The sequence below is a fragment of the Zonotrichia leucophrys genome, chromosome 19 (assembly GCF_028769735.1).
Source record: "Zonotrichia leucophrys gambelii isolate GWCS_2022_RI chromosome 19, RI_Zleu_2.0, whole genome shotgun sequence".
Classification (NCBI taxonomy): domain Eukaryota; kingdom Metazoa; phylum Chordata; class Aves; order Passeriformes; family Passerellidae; genus Zonotrichia; species Zonotrichia leucophrys.
Window position 1 is genome coordinate 10,466,486 of NC_088188.1, and position 13,400 is coordinate 10,479,885.

The 13,400-nt window shown below is 56.9% G+C and overlaps 1 protein-coding gene across 1 annotated transcript; it reads left to right on the forward strand.

Moving 5' to 3' along the window:
* The first annotated feature begins 381 nt into the window (after positions 1-381).
* On the forward strand, positions 382-4,180 carry SRSF1 (serine and arginine rich splicing factor 1). Its single transcript, XM_064729330.1, has 4 exons — positions 382-1,003; positions 1,199-1,383; positions 1,612-1,784; positions 2,040-4,180. The coding sequence occupies exons 1-4, from the start codon at positions 810-812 to the stop codon at positions 2,232-2,234; spliced, it is 747 nt and encodes a 248-aa protein (XP_064585400.1). The 5' UTR covers positions 382-809; the 3' UTR covers positions 2,235-4,180.
* Positions 4,181-13,400: the final 9,220 nt, after the last annotated feature.

The window sequence follows — 13,400 nt, forward strand, 5'->3', positions numbered from 1 at the left end:
GAGCTCGGTGCCCCCTCTGCCCCCAGGGCGGCCATTTTGGGTCCTGCCCCCCGGGGAGCGGGACCAGCGCTTTTCTCCTGTCCCGAGGCACGGCACGCCGGGACAGCACATTGAACGAGCCCTTCAGCCCACGGGGGGGGACACGAGGGGGACACGGTGGGGACAGAGCGGGGACAGAGCGGGCACTGTGGGGACACCGGGGACAGCCGTGCCAGCGCCATGGCGGCCCGCCCGCGGTGCATTGTGGGAAGCGCCAAGCGCTTGGCGCCAAGCGCGCCCGCCGTCCCGCGCGGTGCATTGTGGGCCGCGCCCTCCCCGGCCGGGCCTAAAGGCGCGGGGCGCCGCACCGGACGTGACGTCACGCGGCCTCCGCCGTTTAAGCCGCTGCCGGGAGGAGCGTCTCTCATCTGCCGCGGGGACCGCAGGCTCCCCACGGTATAACCAAGCTGCCGCAGCCTCGCGCCCCACAGCTGCGGCCCGCCGCACGGACTCGGCTTCTCCGAGGCGGCGAGAACCGAGGGACTACTTTGCGGCGGAACCGCGCGTGCGCGGGGCGGAAGAGTGAGGGCGCGGCGGAAGACGCGTGCGCCGCTGGTCCGCCGTGAGCGCGGGCGGTGCTGCGGCCGGTGCTGCGTCCCGGGGTGAGATCGGTGCGCGCAGAGGCAGCGCGAGCGGAGCCGCGGGCGCCATTTTGAAGCGGCGGTCGGGGGAGGTGACGAGAGCGCTCCGAGAGCCCGGCCCGGCCCCGCCACCGCCGCCCCGCGCCGCCCGCACCGCCCCGCGCCGCCGCAAACATTGCCGACCTCGCCATGTCCGGCGGCGGCGTCATCCGCGGCCCGGCCGGCAACAACGACTGCCGCATCTACGTGGGGAACCTGCCCCCCGACATCCGCACCAAGGACATCGAGGACGTGTTCTACAAGTACGGCGCCATCCGCGACATCGACTTGAAGAACCGCCGCGGGGGCCCGCCCTTCGCCTTCGTCGAGTTTGAGGACCCCAGGTGAGGCCCCTCTGGCGCTGCCCCGGGCCCCCAGCCCCGCGGAGCCGCCGCTGCCCGCCCGGAGCGTTGCCCCGCGGCCCGGGCCGCGCTAACGGGGCCTGGCCGGGCGGCGGGCGGGGAGAGGCGGGCGGGAAGCGGGAACAAAGGCGGGCGGTGCGGCGGCCGCGCTCACCGCCCGCCCCGTGCCGCCCGCAGGGACGCGGAGGACGCCGTCTACGGGCGGGACGGCTACGACTACGATGGGTATCGGCTCCGCGTGGAGTTCCCCCGGAGCGGCCGCGGCACCGGCAGAGGAGGCGGCGGCGGCGGGGGGGGAGGAGCCCCCCGGGGCAGGTACGGCCCCCCGTCCCGGCGCTCGGAGTACAGAGTGATCGTCTCGGGTGAGTCATTGCTCTCTCTCAGCCCAAGTGCTCCCCCGGGGTCCTGCGGGCGCGGTGCTGCTGCGAGCTTCTCCTTAAAACGCGTGGCCCCGTGTGCTCTGGGAGGGGAGCGGTGCTGTCCCCCCGATGCTGAGCGCTCCTCTCCTTCGCCGCCTGTTTAACCCCTGCCGTAATACGGGACGTGAGGCTCTCATCCGGTTTTAAAGTCACGTTTTGCTTTTTCTCTAGGGCTGCCTCCAAGTGGAAGTTGGCAGGATTTAAAGGATCACATGCGTGAAGCAGGTGATGTATGTTATGCTGATGTTTTCCGAGATGGCACTGGTGTCGTGGAGTTTGTGCGGAAGGAAGACATGACCTACGCTGTGCGAAAGCTGGATAACACTAAATTTAGATCTCACGAGGTAGGTATCACACTTACTTTCTTTGGCCAGAATTGGATACAAGGGGCTTAACAGTAGGATGTGAAGGTAAGGAACGCGTGGTGGTCGTTGTTTGGTTACGGAGCAGCTGAATAAGTGTGTGGTCAGGCTGGACATAGACGTGTAAGCTCTGCTGTCTGTCCCGGCCGTAGTAACGCTGTCTGCAGTCTGTCAGCATGCCTGAAACATGGCCCTGAAGCCTCGACGTTTCAATCGAAAGTTCTGTCTATCCAATAGGGAGAAACTGCCTACATCCGTGTTAAAGTTGATGGCCCAAGAAGCCCAAGCTATGGAAGATCTCGGTCCCGCAGCCGTAGTCGTAGCAGGAGCCGTAGTCGCAGCAACAGCAGAAGCCGCAGTTATTCCCCAAGAAGAAGCAGAGGATCTCCACGCTACTCTCCCCGCCACAGCAGATCCCGATCTCGTACATAAACATCACTCTAGCTCTGATCTTTTTGTAGAACCCCATGTTGTACACAGTTTTCCTTTACTTAGTACAGTCTTTCATTTATTTTTTTTTAAATTCCAACTGTTTTACTCGAATTGGCTGAAGTGTTGAATTGCATTCTTGTGTAAAATCCCTAGTGAGTATTTGCTCCTCGACACCGACATTCCCCCTCCTGTCTTTGGTAAATTGTATTTTAATTGCTGTCAGTCAGGATTGTTCTGGTTTAGTTCTAGTACAATACCAACATTCTTGGAGCTGTGGTATTGCTGTGTAAATGTCTCAGTGTTCCGCTGTGGTCGAGACGAGCTGGGGATGTTGGGATGTTTGTGGCTAACTTGTCTCTTCTGGGGGATCTTACGTTTTATCTTGCCTTTTCGTGTGTCTTTCTGTAGACATATCTGAAGAGATGGATTAAGAATGCTTTGGATTAAAGGATTGTGGAGCACATGTCAATCATTTTAGGATTGTCAAAAGGAGGATTGAGGAGGATCAGATCAATAATGGAGGCAATGGTATGACTCCAAGTGCTATTGTCACAGATGAACTTGGCAGTATTGACCTTATACTGAGAGACAAGGGAATTGAGGCCGAGCACCTACGTGTCCCCACGTGTGGCTTCAGGCATGTCCTCGTGACCGCAGGCTGCCATTGCTCTTCTCCTTTAAAACTTCCTTCTCTGGGGGGGCAGTTGTGGCCAGATCCCTGCTTTTGTAATTCTCTATTCCATTCTAGTTTTCTAAAGGAATAAGGGGCCGGGGGGGAGCATTGGTTTGTTTGTCCCGCAGCGTTTGGTTACAAGTGTCCATGTCCGTAGTATCCGTACACTTGTAGTAGAACTTGCAATCAGAGTATAATATCAATACTGCTAAAATCTGCATGTCCTCTGTGTGACTGATACAGCGTGGCTGTTGCATTTTTATAAGTACCAGAATGAAAGCAAAATAAAAATAGCAAACCTAGTGGGGAATAATTTAAGTCTCAGCCCTGCCCCCTCAGACTAATTCACGATTGACTCACGATCCGTGTGAAAACACCGATTGTTAACGTTCCCTCCAGCTGGGAGTGCAGCTGTAGTCCAGCCATTCCATAGTAGGTGGATAGACCGAGCAGTTAAAGCTTTTCCAGTTTAGTAAAACCATTTTTTACAACCACAAAACCTCGTACCCACCAATGCGCTGAGTATGTTGGCATTTCCAGTTGACATATTGTAAATATTTACGATGTTTCCTCCAAATAGTAATTAACATTTCTAAAGAAATTATCTGAGCATCACCATTGGAAAGTTTGTTTTGGGGAATTGATAGTTATTACTGTACATCTGAATTTATTGATGGCAAACATAACTGATCATTCCCCAGAATCCTATTTTTTCATTACAGTATCTAACTTTTTGCCTCCTCTTTTTTGGTTTTGCTGGTTATAAAGGTTTGGATTGGAGAGGGCTCACTGGATCCCAATCCTTGGAGCTGGATCATTGGATTCAAATCATAATGTGGATAGGATAGGGAGGCTGAATTACAAGGATTCATGGAGCGGGATCAAATTACCAGGAACATAGGAGTGGATTCCTGCCCCAACCAAACCGCATTCGTGTGGATTTTTTTATTCAACTCAATTGGCTATTCCAAAGATATTTTTGTTCCTATTTTTGACGATTGGAGCCCTTAAGATGCACGATGGAGTTTTGCATTTTTTTGGTAAAAGGAGCAAAGCGAGGACCTGGAGAGGTACGCTGGAGCAATCTCCTTGGAAGGATTCAGCACGAGTAGATGGTAAACCTTAAAGGGGAAAAAGGGGGGTTTGTTTAAAAAAAAAAAAGTAAATAAGTCATTTGTCTAAATTAAAAGACCAAAATTGGAGTTAAAGATGACGTAGGTTTCAATTGGCCATTGCTTTTTTTCTTTGACAAATAAAATTTTTACAAAAACACGCCCCGTGTCATCGTTGGTCGCAGTGTCGCCCTCGCGTTGGGACCCGGACAAAAGCCTTTTGTGTGGAACAGAGCTGGAGTGTTCCACAGGAAACATCCATGTTTGAGCTTCTCCTCAATAAAGGATCAGTTCCCTGGGAAATGGGTGGAATCCAGCGCTGGGGAGGGGAAAAGAATGAATTAGCCATGTTTAAAGGAGGGAGTGTTGATAGGAGATCTCAGGGGGAAAATGGGAGATTTATGGGCTTGTCCTGGGCGTGAATGGGGCAGAACTGGTCTGTGTGACCATTCCTGCTGTGGGTGGAGGGAGCAGAGTTGGGGTCTGGTGTAGCCCTTGGGCTGTGGGCAGGGCCCATGGCACCCCTGGGGCCAGGCTGGAGCTTCCTTCCCCCTGTGGCTGCCCAGGGAAGGGGGCTGTGGTTGCCAGAGCACTTTGTGAGGCTGTGGGGAACAGGGCAGGGGGGCTCCATGGCACACGGGTGGGAGCTGGGCAGCAAAGGTGGAGTTCAGCCCAAAAACCCCAAACTCTACTGGGAATGGATCTGTTCCATTGCTGGTGAAGGAAAGTGAAAGTGTTTTATAGGGTACAGGTGTGCTCAGGGTGCTTCACAAAGCAAAACCTGAAGCGTTGGGTGTGCCAGGACTTGGAGCTTGGAGAGGATCCCTTTAAAAGGACCTACGGGCAGGAGCAGTGAAGGACCCTGGCACTCCTGAGGGATCACTTTGGGATACAGCTGAAACTCTGAGCCAGCGAGTGCAGGCAGAGCTGCTGCCTCTAGGCAGGGTCACCAGGAGCTCATCGAGGTGTGGAGCACCGATTTCAGGGGCAATTGAGCCAACTGGGGCATGGAATTCCCTGTGCAAGGTGTGTGCTGGAGCTGCAGGAAGGCTGGAACTCGGAATTCCCTGTGCAAGGTGTGTGCAGGAAGGCTGGAACTCGGAATTCCCTGTGCAAGGTGTGTGCAGGAAGGCTGGAACTCAGAATTCCCTGTGCAAGGTGTGTGCTGGAGCTGCAGGAAGGCTGGAACTCAGAATTCCCTGTGCAAGGTGTGTGCAGGAAGGCTGGAACTTGGAATTCCCTGTGTGAGCTGTGTGCAGGAAGGCTAGAACTTGGAATTCCCTGTGCAAGGTGTGTGCAGGAAGGCTGGAACTCAGAATTCCCCATGCAGGGTGTGTGCAGGAAGGTTGGAACTCAGAATTCCCTGTGCAAGGTGTGTGCAGGAAGGATGGAACTCGGAATTCCGGGTCAAGGTTGTTGCTGGAGCTGCAGGAAGGATTGGGACTCGGAATTCCCTGTGCAAGGTGTGTGCAGGAAGGCTGGAACTCGGAATTCCCTGTGCAAGGTGTGTGCTGGAGCTGCAGGAAGGCTGGAACTTGTCAAGCCTGCTTCTGGTGGGTGCAGGATGTGCTCCAAGTCTCACCTGTGTGTGGATCAACTACTGGAGCAGGAGCTACATGAGGAATATTTGCTCCTGGGATTATCTCAGTGGTTTGGATCGCCCTGTGGATGCTCCAGGAGGGCACTGACACCCAGGAAGAGGAGATGGCTGCACAGTGTTCTCCACTTTGGGATCTGTGGAGTGTCACCTTCCTGGAAAGCTGCTCTCAGCTGGTGGGGACCACACCTCTGCCAGAAGGCTGCAATCCTCCCGTGGGGAGGAGAGGATCCTTTCCATCTCACCTGGAGAAGGGGAGGGAACAGAGCACTCCGGGGCTCTCCCTCGTTCTGGCTTTCCCCCTCCAAAGGGAGAGCTGGGGTCACTCCAGGAGGAGCTGCTGGTCTGTTCCTGCCCCAGCATCACCCACTCCCTTTGTTCTGTGTCCCAGCTGTGGTGTCTGTGAGATCCTGCAATGAGCCTGCTCCCAGTGTGGAGCTTTCATACATTCCCTTTTTTCCCCATCAATTGTTTCCATCACCGTGCTGGAGCAGGGAAACCACAGGGTGAGGCAAGGCTTTCCCCAAGTGCCCTGTGTTTTAATTTCAGATTCTGATCCAGCGTGTTCCGCCGTCCTCGGGGGGAACATCATGTTCTCTGATTGACATAAAATACAGGAATTAAATTAATATCTCAGAAATGTGCTATGAACCAGGTTTGACAGCAGTAGGAGAAGTTAACTGGAGGAGGCTGTGCCTCCTGACACACTCTCAGTTTTTAATTATACCACGTTATGAGTTCATTAACATTGTGACAGACATGATGAGGAGTCGGTGAGTTTTGGGAGCAACACTCGTGCCTGGCACTACCCGGGGAGCCTGGTGCCATCTCCTTTGCCCTTCAGCTCCTCCAAGGGTGACAGTTTGGCTTCCCCCGTGGGGAATCTGCTTCCTGGGAGCCGTGCACCGGCCTGGCTGGGGGACAAAGCTGGTTTTAATATCCTCGTGCATTATTGGGAACAGGCTGTTCCACCAGCACCTCTTCCAGGAAGGTGTTTGCTTGGATTTCAACAGATGCCAACCAAGGCAAGGTGTCTTCTTTCATCAGTGTGTTCTTCCTGAAACTAAATCTTTTGAGAGGCTATTCTCTCTGAAGAAGGTAGAAATGGGTAGGGAAATGGAATTGGAGGGGACAGCCAAGCGTAGCCCCCTCTCCTGAGCCACAGCAGGTGAGTTCCTGCTGCCCAGCGAGCAGGGAGCGTTCCCTGCCCGTTAGCCTGGATGAGCTTCCCGGTTCCTGCGGGGAATCTGTCCCGACGCTCCTGCTCTCCGATAGTGCCGCTTTGTTGGTACAACTGAGGCCGATTGTGCCCCGGGCCGGCGGCCCCTCCGTGCCCCGCAGCTGCGGGAGCCCGGCCCCATCGATAGCGATACTGCCTCCTTTGTGCGAGCTGCGAGGCCGCATCCCTCCCTGAGACCGAGGGAATCTCCGCTCCTCGTCTCACAGCGTCCCGAGAGCCCCGTGCTTAAACAGCCAGCACCAGCTCCGAAATAGAAACGCTTAGAAAACTTGTGGTTGCTCCCAGAAACCACAGCTTGAGGTTTTTTTTTTTTTTTTTCTGTTGTTTGTTTGGGGTTTTTTTTCTAACAGAAACTTCTGCTTTAGAACAGGAGATCCTTTCATTGATCTGTGTGTGTTGGTTGTGCTGTGAGGTTTCTTGCTCCTGATAACAGCAGAGGTTTTAGCTGTGCAGCAAAATTAGAGTAATTTCAAGACTGGCTTAGAGCAGCCCCAGCTTTGGTGGGTCCCCCATACCGAGTGCAGAACGATCCTGGCTGCACCTGCACGGGAAGAGCAGTTTGTCTGGAACTGCTCTTGGAGCTGTTTCAAACAGAAAGCTGAATTACTGGGAAAAATGAAGATTCCAGGCAGTTCCCTGTGTAATATGCATTCCCTGAAATCCCTCTCTGAGGGTGAGCCAGTGATGTACCCACCTGCACTGCCTGGTCCCTGCAGTGCTTTGTGCTGCCCTGGCAGAGCTGTGGGATGGGATGGGATGGGATGGGATGGGATGGGATGGGATGGGATGGGATGGGATGGGATGGGATGGGATGGGATGGGCGCAGAGACTGGAGGAGCTGCAGGATGGGATGGGCATGGAGCAGGGCAGAGCTGTGGGATGGGCACAGAGCCTGCGAGCTGCATGGACAGCAACGGCATGGAGCCCAGCAGAGCTGCAGGATGGGATGGGCATGGAGCAGGGCAGAGCTGCGGGATGGGCATGGAGCCTGGCAAAGCTGCAGGATGGGAGCAGAGCCTGGCAGAGCTGCGGGACAGGACGGGCACGGAGCCCGGCAGAGCCGCAGGATGGGATGGGCATGGAGCAGGGCAGAGCCATAGGATGGGCACAGAGCCTGGCAGAGCTGCGGGACAGGAGGGCACGAGCTGGCATGCCGGATGGCACGGAGCCGGCAGAGTCGCAGGATGGCGTGCGGAGGAGCAGGGCAGGCATAGGATGGGCAGGAGCGCGGCAGAGCCATAGGATGGGCACAGAGCCTGGCAGAGCTGCGGGACAGGACGGGCACGGAGCCTGGCAGTGCCGTGGGATGGGCACGGAGCCGGGCAGAGCCGCAGGATCAGGGGCTGCCGCCTCTCCCCGCGCTCCCTCGCCCTGCCCTGGGGGCTCAGGGGGTCCCTCACCTCTGCGGCCCCTCCCGGCTGGCTGCATGTGCCGCTCGCAGAGCCATTAACATAATTTTATACACTAATTTGTGTAATCATTAAAGAGCGGAGCAGGGCATTGTTCACATGAGTAATTACCTCTATATTCTAATAGCTCTAATTCATCCCTTCAGTGAGTTTCGTGTTTCAGTGACTCAGCCGCGATTCACGCTCCGGGTCCCGTGTTTTCTGAAGAAATGCCCGTTTCTCGCATGGCTTGGTGCCCTCTGCGCAGCTGCTGACGTGACAGATCCCGAGGAGCTCAGGATGCCGACCTGGGCGGGTTTGCCAGCCCGGATCGGGGGCTCTGGGGTCCTGCATCCCGCGGGGCGTTCCGCTGGCCGGGATGCTGCGGGGAGCAGCTGCCAGCGGAAATTTCAACACGGAGAACTTGGCAGTTTGCTGAACTCCGGGTATTTTCCTTCTGACAAAAGGCAGGGTTGTATTTTTGTCGTGATTTTTGGTACGAGATGAGACACGGGGATAGAATCCCGCTGCGCAGGCTCTGGCTGCATTGATTCTCCATCCTCACACGTGCGTGCCTGTACAGTACACAGGCAGGAGGGAAGGCATGGGGAGCTTCATTTTCTGCCTGATTTGCAGGATGACACAGGATATTTTCCCGAAGGCACCGAAATTAATTTGAGGCAGAGCTGCCTGCTACCACCAAAGGTTTTGTTTCCCCCTGGAAACACGGAGCAAAGTTGGATCCTTGGCCAGCGAGAGCAGGGATGCTCTGCCCGAGGCTCCCGCCAGCGCTGCATGCTCGTCCCTGTGGGATCAGCTGAGCGATGCAGATGAATGCACAGACATTGATTGTTTTGGAGACAATCCATAACTGCCAAATGAGATTAAACACCACCCAGGTCCCAGCAAAAAATAAAAGTAAATAGCAAAGAATAAAGAAAATGGGGCACGGCATTGGCAAATGGTCCTGGGGGAGCATCTAGGCGAGCATTAATCCCTGCCATCCCCGTCCCCGGAGGATTTGGGAGCTCTCTGCCGCTGTTAATCGCAGCAGCCCTGCAGCGAAGGTAATGCAGCATTATCCGTGCGCTCCAGCTGTGGCCGGGGAGGAGGGAGCAGCCGGCTCGGCCGAGCTTTGCCGTGTGCCAGTGAAAGATCAGGGATTAGCGTTAGGATTTCCTCGCTGCCTGCCCGGGCTGCTCTAATTCAGCGCTGGTGTTTTTCCCTCAATCACTGACCTCGTGTGCCTGCTGCTGTGCCCGGGAGGAGCCGGGGCAGATGGTGGCAAGGGGAGCGGGGCAGGAGCGGATGTTTCCCTGCAGTCCCTGGCCCCGCAGGAATTATTACTAAAAATGGTCACTGGTGATTAACCGGAGCAGTGCGCTGCTGCTGAGGGATTGGTGCGGGCTCTGGCTCGGGGAGTTTTTAAATCAAACTGGGAACAGCTTTCCTGGAGAGCGGCAGAGTTCAGCAGGTTCAAAGGCAGAGCGCTGAGGGCAGCGAGGGCAGGGGTGAGCAGGGGTCGGCAGCCCCTGCCAGGGGGCTCTGAAATGTCCCATGTGAGACAGAAAAAGCTGCGATCTCCCCGTGTCTGTGCACAGCCTGTAAACCACAGGACACACAGGAGCTGTGGCTGCCCCATCCATCCATGGAAGTGTTCAAGGATGGGGCTTGGAGCAGCCTGGTCTAGTGGAAGGTGTCCCATGATTTTCAATATCCCTTCCAGCCCAAACCATTCCACGATCCTGGGGTTTCATATTAAGTGTGGGCAATCCCCAGCATGTGACACCGGTGCCCAGCGCCGTGTGTGGCTGTCCGGGGTGTCCCCACAGTGGCAGTGGTGCCAGGGATGGGCACGGGCAGTGCCAGGGACGGGCCACCCCAGCCGCATCCCCGGGGCCCGTGTGACAGCCGAGGGGCGGCTCTGCCCTCCGTGGGGCGCACATGACAGCGCCGGTTCCATGGCCAAAAAAAGAAAGTTGTGACGGAGATGACCAAAATAACAACAAAAAGCCGCTGGGCGCGGGGCAGCTGCGGCGCTCAAGGTGCCGAGCAGAGATTAGCCCAGGCGCGGCTGAGCACAAGGAGGTGGCGAGAGATAAGGGGATAAGGGCACTTCCCGGCGTGCGGCCGCAGGGCCGAGCACAGCCCGGGATCGCTGTCCCTGCCCGGGGCAAGCTCCGAGCGGCTCCCGGAGGGCACGGAGTGTGCGGGGCACGGGGAGCCCGCAGAGCCCCGCAGAGCCCCCGGCACGGCACCGGGGGATGGATTCCCAGGGTGGCAGCGATCGGGGAGATCCCAGGGAGGCAGGAAGGGTTTCCCGTGGCAGCCGGGCTGAGGGGACAGGGCTGCAGGAGGGGCAGCAGGGAAGGCAGAGCTGGGGAGCGCTGCAGGGAAGGGAGGGAGCAGCGCAGGGCAGTGTGCCATGGGAATGCTTTCAGCAGGGAATGCCTGAGGCATGGGCTAACCGCGGGGCTTTTCCTGCCTGGCGCTGGGGAGCCCTGGCATGGGGAGAGCGGTGGGAGCTGGCACCCAGGGGAGCCGGGGGTGTCCCCCTGCTGCCACAGCAGCGTGTGGCCCTGGCACCAGAACCCCTCTGACCTGGGCATCCCCCGGCTTCCCTCCTCCTCCTCCTCCGCACACATCCCCGCAGCAGCGCGCCTCGGGGCCGGGGGCTACAGCCAGGAAAGCGGAGCAGGGACCGGGCCATCCATCCCTGCCGAGTCCCGGGACAGCGCTCCTTCCCCCGGAGCAGCTCCTCGCTCCTTCCCCGCCGACCGCCGTGCTGCTCTCGGAGCTCCGGCCGAGCTGGCTGCTGATTCCCTGCGTCCTTTTTGCCTCTTTAGGAAAATGAAGCGATCTCTCACAGGCGCTAATTACGAGCAGGCTCCGGCAGCGGCAGCGCTCCCGCCGAGCCCGGGGCCGGCTGGGGATGGGCCTGGCACGGCCCGGGCAGGACAGGGCATCGCTGCCACCCTCCAGGGCGGGATGGGCATGGCTGTGGGCAGCCATCCGCCCAGAGCTTCCCTTTTCCTTTTCCTTTTCCTTTTCCATTCCTTTCCCTTTTCCCATTCATTTTCCCATTCCCTTTCTGTTCCCATTTCCATTTTCCTCTGCCTAGTAAATGGCTTGTTGTCCCTGCAGCACCTTCCACCCTGGTTTTGCTGCGGGTCAGGGATGCTCATCCAGCAGGAGCAGTGGGAGACCGTGGGATGCTCTCCTGAGGATTCTGGACCACCCCACGGTTCCTCCCGGCAGGCACACTCTGCTTCTAGCCCTGATTCCCAGAGATGTAATTCACTGTCTCTGTTTAGTGTCCCTGAGCACTTTGAGAGGGAAGGCTGCGAAGAGAGAAACCAGAGAAGACAGAGCTCGGGAAGCAGCTGAAGGGAAATCGCCTGCGGGGAGCACATTCTCAGCACCATCAGCGCAGCTTATTTACACTCTCGAGGGCTCTCCAGCCCCACAGAGCTGCGAAATTCAAAGCCCGCTGTGGCACTCAGAGCACGAACAGAGAGGGGCTCCTGCAAAGCTGAAATATTTGGCCACAGTTTCCATTGCAAGGGCTGCAAGCACACGCTTGGCCCAGCAGAACCGGAGCAGGGCTGTCAGCAGGAGGTGAGAGAGGGATCCGTGGCGCTGGCACTGGGCACAGTGACAGAGGGATCCGTGGTGCTGGAGGCAGGAGACATTCCCAACCTTCCCAACAATGCGGGAAGCGCCGAGGGAGCAGGAGGGAAGGTCTGAGTTTGAAAGGCAGAGAAGCACAGCCTCGGGAGGGTGGTAAATGGGCCACGGGCTCCCGGTGCCCTAGAAATTCCCCGTGCCTGCACAGCGGGGTGGCTGCTGATGCTATCGCTGTCCCAGCTCCATGACTAAGGGAGCTGCAAGGTATAAATTAAATAACACAACGCTTCACGCCGCCTGTTATGTGGGTTTGTCCCGAGCAGCGCCGCTTTAATTAAGATGGAGAGTTTACAAATCTAACCTTTGTTTATTCTGCTTTGGGGCATATATAATGTAAATATGTGTTTTCAAACAACTGTGGCTTTTGAGACTTCCAGTTATAATTCTGGGTAAAGGAAAGTTCGTCAGGTTTGGCACGGGCTTGCCCTTTCTAAACGGAGCTGCTGCGAGTGCATCCCCCGGGGGCTCTCCCAGCTCCCAGCCCTGGGCTCGGGAGGCAAAGGAGGTAAAGGAGGGCCCTGCCCACAGGGAAGTGGGTTCAGCTCCGCTTCCTTCTTGTCTTGACTCCGCTGCGAGTCCCGCAGGTTTTGTTCCTGTGTCCCCTCTCGGCGCTCTAGCTGTGAAAACAAGAGCGGAGTTTAGGCGGCTACGTGCTGGTCGGGATTTCTCCGATGAGTCAGTGATACGCTTGGGTAGTTTTCTTAGCCTTTAATTGAAGTGAGTGTGAGCCCTTAACAAAGAGCTCTCCCAAGTCTTCCTTAATAAGCGTTAACAAAAATAACCGAGCGGCCAGGAGGGAAACAGCCAGGGGCGGCAGCGGAGTCCCCTGCCCCGAACGAGGGATCCTGGGGAAATCCTGGGGCAGCACTGCGGTCACAGCAGGGCAGGACGGGGCACGGGGTGCACTGAGGGTGACCCAGCTGATCCCGCACCACAGCTGGGAAAAACATCTGGGATGAGCAGAGCGAGTCGGGCTGGTGGGGTGCTGCACTGGCAAACCCCTTTGGCTCCTTTTTTTTCTCCAAAAAAACCCCAAAAAACTCCAAAAAAGTGTGCGGGGCTGCGCAGTTAGGATCTTCTGCAGAGCAAGGGCAATATTTTACAATTTCCAGTGATGTGCATCATCACAGAACTCTACTGTGAAGCAGACAGGGGATCAAATGCGAGCAGGCTCCAGGCTCCCTGAGGCACACGGACCCTTGGAGCTGCAGGTGCTCCCAAGCAGGCTGGGCCACTCCAGGCAGCCGAGCCCACACGTAGTCACAAACTTCCCTCTGGGGTCACACGGCTGAGAAACTCCTTTTTGTTTCAAATGCAAACACATTTTGACATAACCACTTGACTCTGGCGCTGGAGTTTCAAGGAAAAAAAGCCGGAGAGGCGTGAAAGAACCGCAGGCATCTCTCGGAACAGAACAAGGACTGTTTTGCAATGCCCTGGGAAGGTGCAGAACCGTGCTGCAGGAGCCA